This window comes from Rhipicephalus microplus, chromosome 3, assembly GCF_043290135.1.
Source record: "Rhipicephalus microplus isolate Deutch F79 chromosome 3, USDA_Rmic, whole genome shotgun sequence".
Classification (NCBI taxonomy): Eukaryota; Metazoa; Arthropoda; class Arachnida; order Ixodida; family Ixodidae; genus Rhipicephalus; species Rhipicephalus microplus.
The window spans coordinates 220,125,744-220,144,369 of NC_134702.1; the positions used below are offsets into that span (position 1 = coordinate 220,125,744).

Genomic DNA, 18,626 nt, shown 5'->3' on the forward strand with positions numbered 1-18,626 from the left:
CAGCGCCGGCGGATGATCTTCGGTAGTTCGTCGTACAGCAACTGCAGCTTTATCGGTTGCTGCCCTTAGTTTTCCGAGTAAAGGCTCGGCGATCGGCCCCGACCAGGGCCGGTGTACTACCCGTGGTGCGGTGAGGCGTAGTGGCCTGGCGATGGCGAACGATGAGGTTGTTGGGTTGTGGACTGCGCTCCCGCGAGCTAGTCGGCTATGTCATGCGGTTGTTCACCCGTTGGGGGCACAGCGCGTTGATGTCGAAGCCCCGTAGACCCATCTATTGGTACTGGCAACGGCAGTAGTTGTGTCCGGCCTCGCCGCAGTGGTAGCCGAGCAGGTGGTTGTGAGATGCACGTTAAAAGTCGGTTTTCATCGGCGCGCTGCGCTGGCCCGCCAGCGAACGGTGGGATATCGGTGGTGGTGATGGCGGCTGTGGCGTCTGGTGACGCAAGTGTGACGGGGCGGCAATTTGGCGTGGGTGTGGAGGAGGGGCGTGACGGTGTGCTGCAGCAGCAAAACTCATTATTTGCAGCTGTGCTTCTGGAGGCTGACAATCGCCCAGCGATTGCTGGATCTCCTGGCGTACGACGTCCGTGATGGAGTCATCGCGAGGCGGCGCTAAAGAAAGCGATTTTCGCAGCTCTTCTCGCACGAATGCTTGGATTGTCGCACGCAAGTCGGCGGTTCCTAGCACTTGGATGTCGGCGTAGCTGGTACACAAGAAGCTACCGTTTTACTGCCGTGGTGTCCGCACCTGGAGCGTCTTCTCTATCGTAGATGCTTCCTAAATGAATTCGGCGACCGCCCTTCGGGGCTTCTTGATCAGCCCAGCGAAGAGTTCTTGCTTAACTCCTCGCGTGAGCAGACGGACCATCTTTTCCTCGGATATGTCGAGGTCAGTGTGGCGGAAGGGACGGCTCATTTCTTCCGTGAAAATAGTGACATTTTCATTGGGCAGCTGCATCCGGGTCTCCAGCAGCGCAGCAGCCTTCTCTTTGCGAGCGTAGCTTTGGAAGGTTTGCAGGAATGCGCTACAGAAAATATCCCACATTTGAAGCGCAGACATCCTACTCTCAAACCACGACTTTTCCGCCTCTTCCAGATAAAAGTAAACTCGACGGGACTTCTATTCCGCGTCCCAGAGGTTCAGGGCGGCCACTCAGTCATAGGTTTATAGCCAGGTTTCCGGGACTTCAATCGATGACCCATGAAAAATTGGTGGTTCCTTTGGCTGCTGCATCACGATCGCGGTCTGTGGCGCAGCAGTCGTTCTCGTTGCCGTGGTCGAGACCATAGCCTTGGTGTTCCGAGCCTTGCCTTATAGAGGCTCATGCTCTGGAGGTAACCCTGCTGCCTCAGGCTTGTTTGGTGCTCGTGGCTGGCAGTGGTGTCTTCGCGATGTGGGCTTGGTTCGGCTTGACGGGGGGGTCCGGTACATGAAGGAAGCAGCAACTCCACCAAATGTTACGAGGTCGTGACGTGAACGAAAAGAGCAGACTGCACGTCAAAGAAAAGCTGTTTATTTGGGCCTAACTTGTGGCAGCGCAAAAAGGAAAGTAAGACACGGACACTAGTACTGGCGAAGACAGCATGGGCCGTCGATCAGCTGACAAGCGGCGAAGCGTGTCAGCATTTATTCTCATGCCATCGAATACTCTAGCATTAACACAGCGGCGACGTAGGTTCTCGAATCACCTGTGAAGTTCCCGAATTGGGTGTAATCTTAACACAACGATCAACTAAAGCCTCGAAGTTTCTCGAACATCGTAGACGTTGTTTGCACTGAATGCAGTGTAACGGGATGATAACAGAACTCGAAGAAAGGAACGTGACAATATGGGTGTCAATTTAACACTGTCATTTGCATATCCAGCTCCCTCGTTTGCATGTTGCTTGCACTGTGGCGACCATAGCGCACAAATCTGCGAAGCCTCCGTCTCATCCCCGGACAGCCCAGCACGACACGTGCATTTGCTGCAACACGCTTCCGATAAGGGACAGCGCCACCGCAGCTTCAGCAGACGCTTGCGTCACCCTTGCTTGTTATAAAACCCCAACTAGCTCTAAAGCTCGGTTGGATTTTTTTTTCTGTAACCTTTCGAGCTCAGCGTCGGCATGCCTGCCCCACTGATGCTATCACGTCAATAAAAGATCGTGACGTTTTATGTTAGAATCCATCCTTTTTCGACCCTCCATGCCGCACCACAATGGCCTGGTGTTCACTGGTACGCATTTCTTTGTTGTTTCTCAATTGAATGCTAATGAAAAAGCCTTTTGTTGAATTTTTATGACAGATCACGATCACTGGGCCGGATTGCAAATCGAGCGCGCAGATTTGAGCGAGATGGCTCTCGCTAAATCTGCGATTGGAACGCGCGCCTCTCGACGGGAGCTGTTGGTAGGCGCAAATTTAGTGGGGGAGCACGAGATTTTGCGAGGGAGTGCGAAGCGTTTTCCGGACATCCAAGGATGATTGGATAAAAGGCTGGTGCACAGAATACGTCGCTTGAACTTCAGGTCAAATCCGCCGATTTCAGCGGAGCAAGATTGTGTGGAACACACAATTCACGCTTCTGTTGCGAAATTTGAATGTGATTGTTCCGCACAGAGCAGTAAAACTTGATCGGGATCCGTAATCGGAATTTAACATTTTACCAGCTACTTGTTGCTCATAAGGTCCATAATGTTAGGGTGAGTTGACACAATACAAACCTGCATTATATTCTGAGAAGATGGACCAAGTGCGTAATGCTCTTTCCACAATGAGCACTAGTGCTGCATGAATGGCGTTGAGTTAGGCCACCACCAATGGCGTCAATTAAGATGTCTTAACTTATATTGAGACGGACTTCACCGGAATAACCACCACTCCTGCTGAGCTTACTCGAGAAACGGATCCGTCCAGGTAAATGCGAAGGCATCCGCTGTGCTTCTCATGCGAGAACAGTAGTGTGACCTTTTTCAGGGCAACATGCGTCGCTAGACCCGCCGCGGTGGTCTAGTGGCTAAGGTACTCGGCTGCTGACCCGTAGGTCACGGGTTCAAATCCCTGCTGTGGCGGCTGCATTTCCGATGGAGGCGGAAGTGTCGTAGGCCCGTGTGCTCAGATTTGGGTGCACGTTAAAGAACCCCAGGTGGTCGAAATTTCCGGAGTCCTCCACTACGGCGTCTCTCATAATCATATGGTGGTTTTGGGACGTTAAACCCCACAAATCAATCAATCAATCATGCGACGCTAGTTTCTTCTTTTGGGTGAGAAGAACTTTGAATGGGTGCGGGTACTACCATGTTCAATTCATTAGGTGCGATGGAAGCACTGCACACATGGAAGCTTTGAGCCGAAGTAGGCAAGAATAAAAATCTGGATCGCAGCATGACTCATACCCAAAGGTGACAGTATAGTGTATTCAACCGTAAAAAGACGCCTGATCTTTAAAACGGTTTGCAAAAAAAAAACAAAAATTGGAGATCCCAAGTACAGTGAGAATCAATGATATGTGAAGCATAAAGGAGAAAAACGTTGATATGTCACTTTATAATCAGCACAGCTTTATGAGGTGGAGGTAAATGACGCCGTACTTGACGTCCGTGTAATGATTATCATACTTAGATGTTTCGTTCACCTTCGTCATCTAGTCACGTCACGTGATACCAAATTTAGCATATGTGAAGCTAGCGAAACGGCCGCGAACACGCTATTAGTGTGGTATGTCGTCATGTTTTTACATGACACGCGTGTCAGGGTTATCATGTTTGCACCTGTCATATATTTCGTCTTTCATTGACGTCAGGTAACACCACATTTGGTATAACTGAAGCTAGCAAAACGGCTGCGAACGCATCATGAAGGGCCCAATATACTCCACTGTAGCGTTGACACGCGCGCACGCTGGCCACAGCGATGCTACGTTAGCAAAACGCTAGCATTGTATAGTCGGAAGCCAGGCGCGACCAGTGTCCGTCGGCGCGGCCCGACGGCAACTGGCGCGAAATGCGACATGCTGCACTTCCTGCCGATGCCATAGAGTAACATTACTGTATGCCTATGCGTTACCCAGGCAACACTGTGTCTCCCTTTTTTCGTGACGTAGGCACGCCGGACGCGCTGAAACGCGTATGCGTGAAAGCAACGCAGCGCGGCGCGCGCCGGCGAGTATATGGCAGGACCGGCGCCTGGCGTGGCAATGCCGGCGTGACGCGATGAAATGAACGCCGGCGAGCACGCGCACCACGTTATGTCCAAATGTATTGGCGCCTTGACGGTGGCATGTAGTCTTCTTCTGACTTGACATGCAGCTCTTGATTATTATGTTTGCACCAGTCACATACCTTCGTCCTCCTTTGGCATCACGTGGCTTGTGTGGCATGACATGAGTGTGGCATTAGTCCTGTTTTACATGACAAGCATGTTGTGATTATCATGCTTGGATGTGGCATTTACCTACGTCGTCAGTTCCTGTCACGGAATTCCGAGTTTGGTACATGTGAAACTGGTGAAACGGCCGCGAGCGCATCATTAGCGTGGCATGTAGACATGTTGTTAATGACCCGCATCTCATGCTTATCATGTTTGCACCAGTCACATACCTTCCTCATCCATTCACGTACCGTAATACCAAATTTAATATATGTGACACTAATGAAACAGCCGTGAGCGCATTATGAGCGTGGCGTGTAGTCATGTTGTTACATGACTCGCGTGTCATGATTTTTATGTTAGGGTCTGTCACTTGAGTTCGCCATGCAATCATGTCATACCATACCAGTTTTGCAACATGCCATCTGAACGAAACTACCGCAAGAGCTGTAGGACCATAAAATGTGAATCATGAAAGTCATGACATACGGATCATGATTTTCATGTTATGATTAGCCAAATATGTACTTCATACAGTCATATTATGCCATACAATGTTTCGTATCGATACCATTATTGAAACGGCCAGGACAGCTAAATGTCGTAGGCGGCTAGATAGATAGATAGATAGATAGATAGATAGATAGATAGATAGATAGATAGATAGATAGATAGATAGATAGATAGATAGATAGATAGATAGATAGATAGATAGATAGATAGATAGATAGATAGATAGATAGATAGATAGATAGATAGATAGATAGATAGATAGATAGATAGATAGATAGATAGATAGATAGATAGATAGATAGATAGATAGATAGATAGATAGATAGATAGATAGATAGATAGATAGATAGATAGATAGATAGATAGATAGATAGATAGATAGATAGATAGATAGATACGCTCCAAGTCGCCGAAGTTCGCTAAGCAATGCTTCGCATTTAAAAAAACGCCAGGCCTACGTTCGACGCACAGCACAGTCCTGCGAAAGCTAGAAGAGTGGCCTTTCAGAGCCTTTTTTAAATATTCTTTGGGATGCTACAAGCACACTGCTGGGTATCTACTGCACCTTAATAATAAATTTTGTGTAGTTGGCCAGCATCCACTATGCTATCCGAAGTGATTCTTTGGAAAGCGTGGTATCCGCTAAACACTTGTTGATAATTTTGTGGAATTTTCTAAGAAGTGGCTGAAAACAATGAAAGAATATGCCAGAAGTGGGTATGTCCCAAGGTTATTGGGTGATCAAGAACAAGTTTTCTAATAGATTGGAGCATTGCACGACCCAGTCGTTGCGCGATTACTATTATGTGACGCCTGGCTGTTCCTTGGATGTTCTGTAACTCCTTACTACTCACATTACCGCGATTTCTTTCCTGACGTGAAGCCAGCTTAAGGCCGGTTTAGAAACGAGTTCCAAGAACTGGCGTAACTCAGTGGTAGAATATTGGGCTGGCACGCAGTAGACCCGAGTTTTAATCCCATTGTGTCAGTGATGCTTTTCATTTACTGAGTTCCAAGCACTGGCGTGGCTCAGTGGTATAATACTGGGTAGGCAAGCCGTTTTTTCGTAAGTGTTTTCTTTGTTGAATAGTGGTTACAGACACTGGTGATGGCAGACAACTCTGGCGCCCCGCGTAACCCGTGTTCTGATCTCAAAACGGCTTTCACTCTAGAAGGCCTAACACATTCATAATGCCCATGCAACCTCTTTGGCTATGATAGCACTAAGCCCCGTATTTAGAAACGCTTCTTTGCTTGAAACCGCCTTCAATGCAGCGCGTTTGAAACGTGTCTGTGCGTTCGTGCTGTCTTGGTACTGCCTCAAGATATCGCGTTCGAAACAACGCGTTCATGCTGCATTGAAGTCGGTGGCTTGTCAAGTTCTAGTCCTGCAGCATTTCTAAATATGGTGGTTCTAGTAACAATCACGATATAATACCTACCATACTATCGTCATCAGTAGCAACAAGAGTGTGGCAGCTATATTTGTCATGGGTGCGATTCTGTCTATAGTTACGTCACTGGTCTTCTCACCCATCAATTATTGCATGCCATACACGTGTTCTGCAAGCGAAGCAGAAAGAAAATAAGACGACGACAAAGAGAGCGTGTGCCGCCTCAACCACCCTCAAGATTCTATGGCGACCTCAGTGAAGTCAGTTCAGAAAGCTCGAATTTTGGATTACTATATTTTGACACCACGTCCCCCCTCCAAAACTACATTTCCACAGAGCTGGTCAGGTGATATCACCCCTTTGTGCATTCTGCGGAATAATAGAAACAATTACATATTATCTTTTATCTTGTCGCCGATACTCTATACTTAAAAAAAAACGTAGTTATTCCCTTTCTGTATATAGGCGTTAGATTGATGGCGGGAACTGCACTAAACTTTGGTGCCTCAGTTGTGGGATATTGCCACAGGGATGATTTCAATGCCGTTGACGATGTTATTTAGGCATCCAAACGTATTCCATTGTAATACTTAGTCAAGTATTTATTATTTTGTATCATCAAAAACTGTTTAACATATTCTGAAAGGTTAGGTGAAGTAAACGCAGCTGTGTGGCCATCTCAAAACCTGAACTTTCAAAATTTCTCAAATTGACTTTTCTATTTCCTCTTTTTTTTCCTCTCGTTTTCTGTGCTTTTTCTTACATTAGTTACGTTTTAATGCATATTCATTCTTGCACATAGTTGTGATGTTCACAGAAAAAGTACTCTACGCTTTCTTGACCAATACCCCTCAGTTTATGTCCAGGCCACAGTGATTACGCTCGGTAACAAGACCTCCGACATTAAATAAAAATCGAGGACAGATTTGGTCTTGTCGGCTGCCTTCAACTTTCAAGACTGAGACTGTCCCTGATATTTGGATTGGTGGTGGAAGTATACGCGATAAATAAACATGGAAGGTCGTATAGCACACAGGTAGCCACTACTATTACGATTAAGAGGTGTACAAATTTCAAGTAATTTAGCATGGTCGCTCTACATTACTAACAATAATGATTCTGCGTAGCTAGTTGTCGCTATTATTCGTCACAACCCTTCCCTCGGCACCTACTTCTACCTAACTATTAGCTTATAGAACACTTGTAAGGCCTAAACTTCAGTTATAAATTTTAATATTTCGTCATCAAGCCTATCCTAATACTATTCTAGAACGCATTCAGGGTAGTGCGTTGAGGTTATGATCTCAAATTATTCCACTAACCTAACCGAAATTTTAGCTCAAAGTTCCTCCTCTTGTCACTCGCAGCGAAATTCTATGTAAGTACCTTTATTATAATATAGGTTATTTCAATCCTTGCCACCAGGCAACAAATTTATCGGACCTGCATGTCACATCACGACATTGCCATCCGAACGCCATACATTCCGAATGCGCCCGAGCTATGATCCACCAGAATTTTTTCCCGTTAGTTAGCGCATGGCTGGGAGGGTGCTCTCGGCCGCATCCGCGTATCTACTACTTTGGCTCAATTTGAGATTTCAACGAAGGGTCCTACATCATCATATTAACTGTGAAATGCTTTTATATTTGCTTTTCACCCTATTTATCAGCTCAACTTGCAACCCATGAAACGGGGAGCTGCCTTTGGTAAATTGCTTCCGCATCTACGAAGGTGGGGTTTTCATCTCTTGCCTAACTGTCACGTAACACAGCAGTCACAATAAGTTAAAGAACCAGATGGGGTCAAAATTTCCGGAGCCCTTCACTACGGAGTTTCTCATATAGTTATGATGGTTTTGGACGTAAATCCCCACATATCAATCATCATAATACGCTAAAAATTTTAAAGGCCCATGACGTGTCTATAACGTGATTGGTGACGCCATTACGTCATCAGTTTCACTCGTTTTGATGCCAATACTGCGGACGGTCAATTTTTGCGTTTGACCGAGAATCTAAAGCTTACATCTTTTAAATCCGTACTTGCATGCAAGCATTAGAATGGCACCGTACTCATCGGTTCAAAAACTTGCAATTCGTTTTGCGAAGCTGAATATATAGGAAGCGCCTTCCAGGCCATCGTATAACCCTAAAAGCGAGTAGAAGCCTTGAAGTGAAGAGAGCCAGGTAAAGCAGCGATTGGCGCATTATCGCGTTTTAAGTGCTTTTGTTTCCGCTTTTAGGCGTATCGGTTAAGTGCAGGGCGGGATACTTCCGTGCGTCTCTGCCAACCGGCACGTGCACGCTATCTGCTTCTTCCACCGTTGCTGTGCTCAGCACAGGGTAGGCATCAGCTTCGTTACTGTCGCCGGGTGTGCGTAACGCACGTATGATCCAGTACGTGCGCGCGCCGCCTAACATGCAGTATATAAGCTACCCACCGTGAATAGCGCAGACCCCATTCACCAAAGAGTGCTTGCAGCGAACGGTAACCATGAGCAAATTGGTGAGTATGGGCACGGGGCGCTGTTACATCACGGCGCTTCAAGAAGTATTTTGATAGCAGCATCAAAATCGATGCGAGACAATTAGTTGAGGGCCTGTTATGTTGAGAGACCTCAGGCATTCTTTTCTCTATATATTTAATAAATGATAGAAACGCTGATGTTGTGCGACAGTGAATTTTTTTTCGCTGCATTAATCTGCTCGAAACTAACTTAGCATCGCCACGGCGTGAAGATACGATGTTTTTTGAAACAAATACAGCAGTATAAGACTCGTTTGAAAGATTGTGCTTGAGTACATAAGTGGCGGGCAACCTTTACCATAATCCACCTTACACTGTCGACCATTTCGACAACGTGATCTAACCTTAGCCAGTACTAGCAGTTTAGAAGCTTATAAGGTGTGCCGAGATGCCATCTGTGACCGTTGATTACTCACTCACAAAACGTGGTGGGATGTGTGAGTCAGATAGTTCAGCATGTGACGACATGAAATTACAACCACGGGAGCTTCATTTTCATTTTTGTGAGTGCCAGAATGGACGATCTTTTGTCAGCAAGAATATAGGAACTGAATTCGAAATTCAACACATGCGGCATCATCAGATGGCGTTTTGAATGAGGATTCGCGTGAAAGTTTTTGACGACCTTTTTAAGTACGATGACTACTCGCGGAAGAAAGAAAAAAGAGGAAAAGCATATTTTAAATTGAAAATAGAGTGGAAGGATTACTTTACCGCAATCACCTTCATATCCTCTGACGCGCTTGATATGCTATCTGTGTGTGTTATGTAGATTCTTGAAGTTTGTGCTAGTTGGCGGTGCACTGTAGATGGCCTTTTCGGCGTGACCGTTTTGCATTACGTACCGAGACTTCTTATTCAATGCGACAGCTGTTGCAGCATTTACCTGAATGCATATAGGAACCATGAGGTGTTCTACGGCAGAGAGTTTTTCACCAGCTTACTTATTCTCTAACAAAGCAACATAGTGTTTAAGGGTAAAATTTGACAGCTACAGAAACAACGTTACATGTAAAGCATCTTTCGCACGTTATACTCACTCGATATTAAAAAAAAAACCTGGGCTTGTTCTTGAAAAAAAAAAGACTTTTTGTAAGGTGCTCTAACTCCGTTAAAGTGACTTGTCGACTGATTTTATAGAAAGTCTGCCTTACATAAACTTCCTAATTTTGACAGTATTAGTGAGTGTTCAAAAAGAGCCTCACGAAAACACGCGCGCATCCAGAAAACTAACATGCCTTAATTAAATAGCTGTAACAGAAGAACAGTCCCTACTGCACTTGATGCAGCCATGTCATTTGACAGAAAGGGAAGCTTTGAAAAGTGTACACTGAGTTTTGTGGTTCGTTTAATTACAAATAAGCCACTGTCACACAAAATTTCCCCTATTTGATGTGAACAGAAAATACACGCCAGCGGTGGAGACACAAAACGCATTCTTCACCAGTACGATGGTGCGCATAAAGCTTTGAATACATGCAGATTGTGTTTTTTTCCCAGCTGGTAACAACCCGCTGTTGTGCCGTTCTTATCGTTTATTGTACCGTTGTTTTAAAAGAAACTACACCTAAAAAGTAAACCAGGAATGACACCTACAACTGTTTCTTGGGCTCTGTATTCCTCATTTTGACTTGACTGAAACTTTACTGAATAATGAAAATTGGTAAACTATAACACTTAAATTAAACAACTATAGAATTTTCTGATATAGCTAGGAATTCGGTGCCTTAGATAGCGAGGTACTTGAAGCCTTTAAAATGCTTTTCGCGCTGGATGAAAATGATGAGTTCTAATCAGACACCCTGCTTGCTTGCGTTACCATTCAACATCAAATCTCCTGCATGCTTGTTGCAACAGGTTAGCAGCAAATTTGCACTGAACCAAGAGTAAATGATGGAAATTCTCAAAGACCATTCTTCATGCCAGACATTACTCTGTTTTACTCTTCATACATTCACAACAGCTGCGATAATGCACTGTACTGAATTATGTTTAAGATTGCGAAAGGAATGGCAGAGTGAACGTCGCGGAACGCTACTACTGGTAAGTTTCTTTTGATTTTTTCGCAGTCAGTTAAAGAAATTACAGAGGTGGGTATACAGCAGACAGGGAAGCCATCGTAAGCACTGTGCAACGACAGAGTGCGACAGCTATGTGAGCATGTCATACAATTCCTGGCCATTAGTCAGCACACCTGAACTTGAACTTGCGGAACTAAAAAGTTACATGCTCATTACTTATTTCACTAGCCCCGCCGCGGCAGTTTAGCGGCTAAGGTACTCGGCTGCTAAACCGCAGGTCGCGGGTTCAAATCCTGGCTGCGGCGGCTGCATTTCCGATGGAGGCGGAAATGTTGTAGGCCCATGTGCTCAGATTTGGGTGCACGTTGAAGAACCCCATGTGGTCGAAATTTCCGCAGCCCTCCACTACGGCGTCTCTCATATTTATATGGTGGTTTTGGGACGTCAACCCCCACAAATCAATCAACTTATTTCACTAAAAAAATGCTTCAGTGGCAATACAACTTTTTTCACTTGACTACGGAACGCAGCAATGATACGTATGTCCCGGTGATACGTTGATAACGCACCAAGGCTGATGTGGCAGTTCTCAGCAGCAATCAGATACGTCTCTTTTCTCCGAGGCCACGTGCTCTACAGTTTTAGAAAGTATTCCTCTTGGAACAAACGAACGAAAAAAAGCGGTGACGTGGTGACTACTTCTGTAGCAGTACGTGTTCTCTAACAGTCATATCGTGAAGGATGTATAGGCTCCCCTAGCTGTAGAAAATGTTACAGAAATCCTCGAAAACTAATGAGAGCCTTATTAGTATAATTTTTCCCCTCCAGCACAAATCATTTGAAACTTTTGCACGAATGGTATTAGCTGATTTAGTACACATGATGTTAGCTAGGGGCAATGTATTGGCCTCTGTTCTCAATGCTGAGAGAGACAGCTACGGCAAGACTTGGCTTCACAAGAAAGTGACACCCTTGTGAGGTCAAGAACCAAATATTAGCTGTTCGTCTCTGATTCTTTTGGCTAGTCATATTTCCTTGTAGACTGCCATTTAGAGCACTCGATAAAAGGATGAGAGCTGCGGAACGATGGTTGGAAGTTTTTCACGCAGCAGACATGAAAAAAGAAACAGCGGCTGCCTCGCAGGACGCGTATGTACAAGTCACTGCTTAAATAGCGCGCACTGTGTGATAGCACACTTCTATTCTCGTTTTTCTCACTCAAGTTATTTTAACCATTTTTTTTGTTCGTTAACCCTCACCAAGCACCATGTACCAAATCGCAAGACAAGGCAATTTCAAGCTATTAAGTGTGATGTGCATGCGCTTTTCCTTTAAACAGAAGTACTGCTGGTGTGAGACGCCTAGAAAACGCAACAGCAACCACGTTTTTTTTTTTTTTCAGGCAAAGCTTTGTATTTCGAATTGCAAAAAGTGAAACGAAAAGCGCCGTGAAAATTTTATCTTCATGAAAATCTGATGGGGATCAGTAAACTTGTGATTGATTTTAGCGCTGGTGTTGCATCTGTCTCTTCCTATTTTTAGTTTTCGCGAAATAGTTTCCGCAGTATCATCCCATATCAGCTGCCCCAACTTGCTTCTTAGAAGAATTGTATGATCTTGGTCTTGAGATTAGAGAGGTGATCACATGTATTTTATCATATATTATTTATCACTTAATTATTTTTCAGGAATATTTGTCACATACTATTTCATCACAGGTTAGATTATGACATGCTTTATCACATTACAAATATCGCAACTTGCTACTTCATTTGAAAGCACTCCTTGCTCAATGTTAAATTACCATACACAATAAAGTATTGCCTCGAAAGACTGATCATTAGCCTCGCCGGGAGAAAAATGTCAAAATTTCAGAATCTGTACGTACAACAGTAATTTTTGTATTGGGCAGTAGCGTTTCCTGGGTTCCTGGAGTGCTACCTATTGAAGGAAGATAATTTCAGTTATTTCTATGTGATCCACTGGCTTCTACGTATGTGTACATGCCCCACGTTAGAATGAGACTTCTCGAAAGAATAGGCAGTTTTGTAAAAAACGTATCTACTTTAATATATTGATCCCGTAGGCATTATTATACTGTTTCTCAATAAACTTACGTAACAGAGAATAATACGAGTGTACATAATTGCGTCATTTCAATGGAAGACAAAAAAGTATGTTTTGTTAAATCTTCGCAGAGTGTCGCCATTCTACTGACAGCCATTCTCGCCACTGCCATGGCTGGTGGGCTCGGCTACGGTGGATCTGGACTTGGTTACGGCGGTGGAGGTTATGGCGCTGGGTCATACGGTGGCGGCTACGGCTTCAGTGGAGGCTTGGGAGCGGGGGGTGTGAGAGACGGAGGCGCAGGCATCGGTGGCAGCGTGGCCCTTGTGCGTGGCTCACCCGGATTGTATAGGGCTGTGCCTGGTCCAGCCTTCTTGGTCAGAACCATTCACCAAGTAAACAAGCTGTCCAGTGGTGGAGCACTGGTTGCACACTCCGGCCTCGGGGCCGGATCATATAGCGGATACGGAGGCGGATACGGAGGCGGATACGGAGGCGGCTACGGAGGCGGCTACGGTGGCAGCTACGGAGGCGGCTACGGTGGCGGCTACGGTGGCGGCTACGGTGGCGGCTACGGAGGCGGCTACGGAAGAGGCTACGGAGGAGGCTACGGAGGAGGCTACGGAGGCGGCTACGGACGTGGCTACGGTGGCGGCTATGGTGGCGGCTATGGAGGCTTGGGATATGGAGCTGGTTATGGAGGGGGTTCAGGATACAGTCGTGGCTATGGATACAGTGGCTACGGGTACAAAGGTTAATTGCGTACTTTGTTCACACAAGAACTTTTATCTCTTACAGAAACGTAACAACACCGATTTGCTAAGGGCTTGCGTAAGTCACATTTTAGTGCTCTAAATGTGCCAAGGCTCAAAGGGTTCACCGTTAGTAGCTACCCATACCACGTTTCATACCTGATATAGTGTAAACAAGTTTGTTTGCAATTATGGCATAATTAATGGCATCGGTATAATTATACAAGATGACTTTCAACTTATATTTAACCAAGGCGATTGAATTCCCTTGTTTTTACAGCATTCTTCCACTTTCTGTTTGCCTTCAAGTCATGTCAATCCTAATAATCATTTTAGGTACAGTGACATGTCTCTATAGGCTCTAAAATGCCAAGTTGAAATTTTCGCAGCCTAGGTTTGCAAATTTGATGACTCGTTGAACTCATAAACTTTTGAAAGTTCCATGCGTACACCAACGCCATCGAACAAAACAGCACTGATGGATACTCGAGCAGCCCTTCAGTTTGTGTGTGTCTGTGATATCGAAGGACCAAATAAATATTTATCACTGTAATCTGTGTCGTGGTCACATTTTTGTAACGATGGCAAAAGCGTTTTAAGCTAACTCTCTTTTCTCGAAACACGCTAGGTGCACATCAACTCTACCTATTCAATACAAATCAAACTGATAAGCGATGCGTCGCAAATCACCTCAAATAATTTAGAAAAGCTTAATGCATTTTATTATTATGAAGTGAACGCTGACACATGCAAAAGCGTTGAAAAACATTTTACTTCATGAAGTAAAATTGTTTAGATTAGTTACATGCGGCTTTATTTCGAGTAAACACTTTGTCACCTTCGTACATGGTGTAGCACCCTGCAAAAAAAAATCCGGGTCTGCGAGAATATCGCTGCCTTTTTGTATGTATGTAATCGCCTGGGTAAGCGCGGGAGAACTGGTGTTTGCAAACGAACAAGAAACATAGCGAATTCCTTGTGGTGGTATATGAATGCTTGGCTTTGTTGAAGCCTAATGCCCTGAGTGCCACGGCCAAGGCACACGCATATTTAGGCGGAATCCAATGCTTCACATGAGAAAACAGTGTAAGAGTCACTGGATTGCGCCTACAGGCATGTCTGTGCCGACTGAGGGGCGCTACGTTTACCAACTTTGTACTAACCGTTTATAAGCGTTTTATTAGGCAAATTCAATAGCATCTACCCTTGGTAAATTTAAAGTCGCTAGACTGTCCTATATACAAGCTACCGACAATTCGTCGAGTATTGGCCACTAATAAAAAGAGAAATTTCCTTGTAGGGCCGGTCAGCAGGCTACGACATTTTTTACAACCCTTCCAGAATCTCTGAAATTCACAGAGTAGACCATGGTGATAACGTATTCCGAATATGACAGCGCTGCGCGCTGCGCAGAGCGCAAAGTCACGATCGGTGATTTGACGTAGCACGCAACTCGTCGATTCATCTAAACCAGTCGTCACGATGGGCTGAACCTTCTTCTTCTGTGTGGGAGAAAAGTGGCAATACCGCGCGAAAATTTTAAACTAGCTGATACCGATTTTTCACCGCTGTAACTTCCTTATTATAGAACGTATTCGCTAAACTCTTGCGGCAGCATGTTCACACAGCAAAAGTGCTCATATTTCGTTTAAACCTCGGGGTTGTCTACTAGCCTTTTTCAACAAACGTTCAGTGGACAATGAATCAACGTGCTGAAGACCGTAATGAAAATGTCTTATGTCTTCCAGCTCTGAGTGGACCCTCTTCAAGCCATTTATTCAAAAATATAATACAGCGGCCACCAATAAAAATAGAAACTATCTCAGTAACATTCAATAGGCAATATAGGAACGGTAAATTGTAAATTGGTATATTGTTCTGAGAGTGTGCCTATCGCAAATGTTTTTTTTTTTCAATAATAATCATTGAAGTGTTATTGATGTATCCGGCCTAATGAGCATTACTCTCGCTTCAAGAGAATGGCCCGATTTAAAGAAGGCATTTCTGCGCCGCATGTTCCAGACACCGTTCTTTGCATGAAAGGGTGTACACCTACACTTGGTGGCCCTCCAAAATTGAGAATGATCTCAAGCAGGCAACATAGCTTTAAAGTTCTTGTGAAGTACAATAGAACTTTTTATGAAGCAGTTCCTGAACACAACACGTGCCTCACATTTTGCTAGCTGCGGCAAGACACAATTTCAAGCTTATTGGAAACTTTATATTTAATGCAATGTGCATTATTTGAAAAAAAATTCAAGAATTTGGGATGTGCGCCAGCATTTTCGAGTACACGTCGACAATAACGACGCTTGAAGTCAGTGAATGAAGGTCCGATGAATACCAGAAGAGTTCCTGTCAAATACAAAGAATATAACTATTAAAATAAAAAGTTCATCTTTTAAATAGTTAAATGAGAATGAGTTTATTCAAAGGTGTATAAAGGATACGTACATAATAGTTGAACCAATAGCCTACGCCGCGACTAGCTGGTCGAATAGAGAAAATACATAATAGTTAACAACACACGTGATTGGTAAATGAAATGGTTGATCTTATACATATGGAATGATGTACAATTCTACCTATAGAAAGGTGGTTACAATTCACTAGATAAGTCAAAGCGTTTACAAGAATGGTTGAAGTTACGCAGAGTCTTTTTTTTATAGAGGCCTAGTGTTCCATGTTTCAGCTCCAAAGAATTCTAACAATCGTTCAGCGTAAACATTGTTGTATCGAGGAAGATTTAAACTTATCTAACTTGTTTGCGCAGTGTTTGCACGTGGGAAGTTGAATATGTTGTTGGGTAGTGGACAATTTGTGTTCACTTTTTTGTTAACTGAGCAAGCTACCTTATAAGTCTTTAGCGCCGTAAGTGGGAGATTTTGAAAATCATTAAATTGGACGCTATTGCGGTAATGAACGGGAGAGAATTATATTATTCCTAAAGTGAGTTTCCGTAACTGCAGTATAGATCTTGTATGTTAGGCCCCAAGCCTCAGAGCAAAAGTAGAGGTGTGAATGAAACAAGTAAATGTATATGCAAAGAAGAAGAGAACGAGGAAAGCATTGGCGGGAACGGACCAGTGCATAACAGCTAAACGCTAGTTTTCTACACGCAGCGTTGATTTGGTCTCTCCAGTGCAAGTGATGGTCAATACCACTGCTATATATTTGAATAAGTGGAGCCTATTCATTGTTAGGTTCGCCACAGAAATATTAGTGTTGGTGTATTGCACTATTTTGTAATTTGCTCCTTGAGTGAAATACGACATACTGAGTTTTCTCGGCATTTGTGGCTAGCCTGTTATTGGTTATAACCATATAATATTGGCATTTTAATGACCTATATATTATTGACTATCGATATAACGCCCTACAGTGAAGAGAGTGAGTTACATGTGCAAAGTAACGCTGTGTCATCAGCATACAGCAAGAGTTTGGTGAACTTAAGAGCTTGTGGTAGATAATTTACGTATCAACATAAGAGAAAAGAAGGCACCATAAGTAGATGAACGTGTACCTATGAATGTTTTGATATAGCGCGGATCATACAAAAAGGCATTTAACGCGTAAACTGCTTACAGCGTGGCAAAAATGCACCTTAATAGTAGCAAAATATTGATTTTCAAAAAATAAAACGTAAATTGTTTAGCACAGCATACAAACTAGGAGACGTCCAAGAGTGAAGCAACTACCGTTATCTCTCACACTACTGTTTTGTAACAGTGCTAGTATGCCGAACTTCATTACTGCTGTGTGGAAACATTTATACACCATACCATTCTTAAACCCACTTTATTAGTAAAGACTATGAAAGTTTGCATTTTTATTGCTGTAACGCCTTTTATGCAGTCCAAACTTGCCTTGAAGTGATTTTGTTATGCTTGAAGCATTCAGAAAAGACGATTTTTTCATTGATGCTGAAGTCAGTGATGCTGAGCACAATTGGCTGCAGGTGCAACCAAATATTTTTTCTCCTGATGATAAAAAAAGCTTGTTAAACTGTGGGCGCAGGGTGATGGAGGGCAGGCGACTTACGCAGAAAAAAAATTTGTTCACGTTTTTATGATCAGAGTAAATGCAGCTCTTCTAAAATATTTTACTTTTTGAGTTCTCCTCATACTTAGTAGGTTTTAAGTGATTTATTTATAGTCTTTTTCTGCTTTACAATGATGGCTTGCCAAAATACATAACAAACAGCATGTGTCAATATGCCGATCACTGCGTTCTTTACCACACTGTTAACTCTAATGAAGGCCAGGCAAATCCTCATGGCGCGTTCTCCAACTTTTGCTTATGTCGCAATGCCTAGCAAATGAGTATCAACTTCACAAAAGCTGTTTCAATGACATTCACTAGGCGTGTAGCTGCCTCAGTTTTCACGTACTCTTCAAATAATTGTTCTTTACACAAACGACCCGAAGACAAGTATCTAGGTGGTCTATTTGCTGACAAATAACCCTGCAGCAAACATATTCAAACCATATGCAATGAATCATTAAAAACACTCGGCTACTCGAAGCGCACCCTTCGAGTAGCTTCACAAGAAACCAAACTACACACGTACCAAACACGAATCTGTCGAGACCCAGAATATGCATCTGTTGTTCGCAATCCATTTCATAACAACAATATTAACAGTATTGACTCCGTTAAAAAAAGCTACTTGTTTTATCTACTGTCGCTACGATAGGCACTTTTCACTCTGTTCTGAACTTTCTAATCTAAGTCTGACCTCTCTGCAACACGTCGCCACGAGGAAAGCTTAAAGTTCATGCATGCCTTGATTTACTCCCCACGTTCTGCCCATTTCAACGAGTGCTTTCAGTACGCATAACTTTTCTGCTCTTGTAGCTCACATAATTCTACTTTTTGCAGTTTAAAGTAACAGCTGATTTGTTCAAATATAGTAGTTTTCCTGCAACAATTGAACGTTGCGATGCTCTGCCTGTGTTTGTTGGTACTTTGCCAATGACCGATGTTTTGTCTGTGCTTG

General features: G+C 43.8%; 1 protein-coding gene across 1 annotated transcript; it reads left to right on the forward strand.

Moving 5' to 3' along the window:
- Nucleotides 1–8,644: 8,644 nt before the first annotated feature.
- LOC119176665 (uncharacterized) lies at nt 8,645–14,180 on the forward strand. The gene is made up of 2 exons (XM_037428056.2): nt 8,645–8,766; nt 13,007–14,180. Exons 1-2 carry the CDS (start codon nt 8,755–8,757, stop codon nt 13,631–13,633), a joined length of 639 nt encoding a protein of 212 aa, XP_037283953.2. The 5' UTR covers nt 8,645–8,754; the 3' UTR covers nt 13,634–14,180.
- Nucleotides 14,181–18,626: the final 4,446 nt, after the last annotated feature.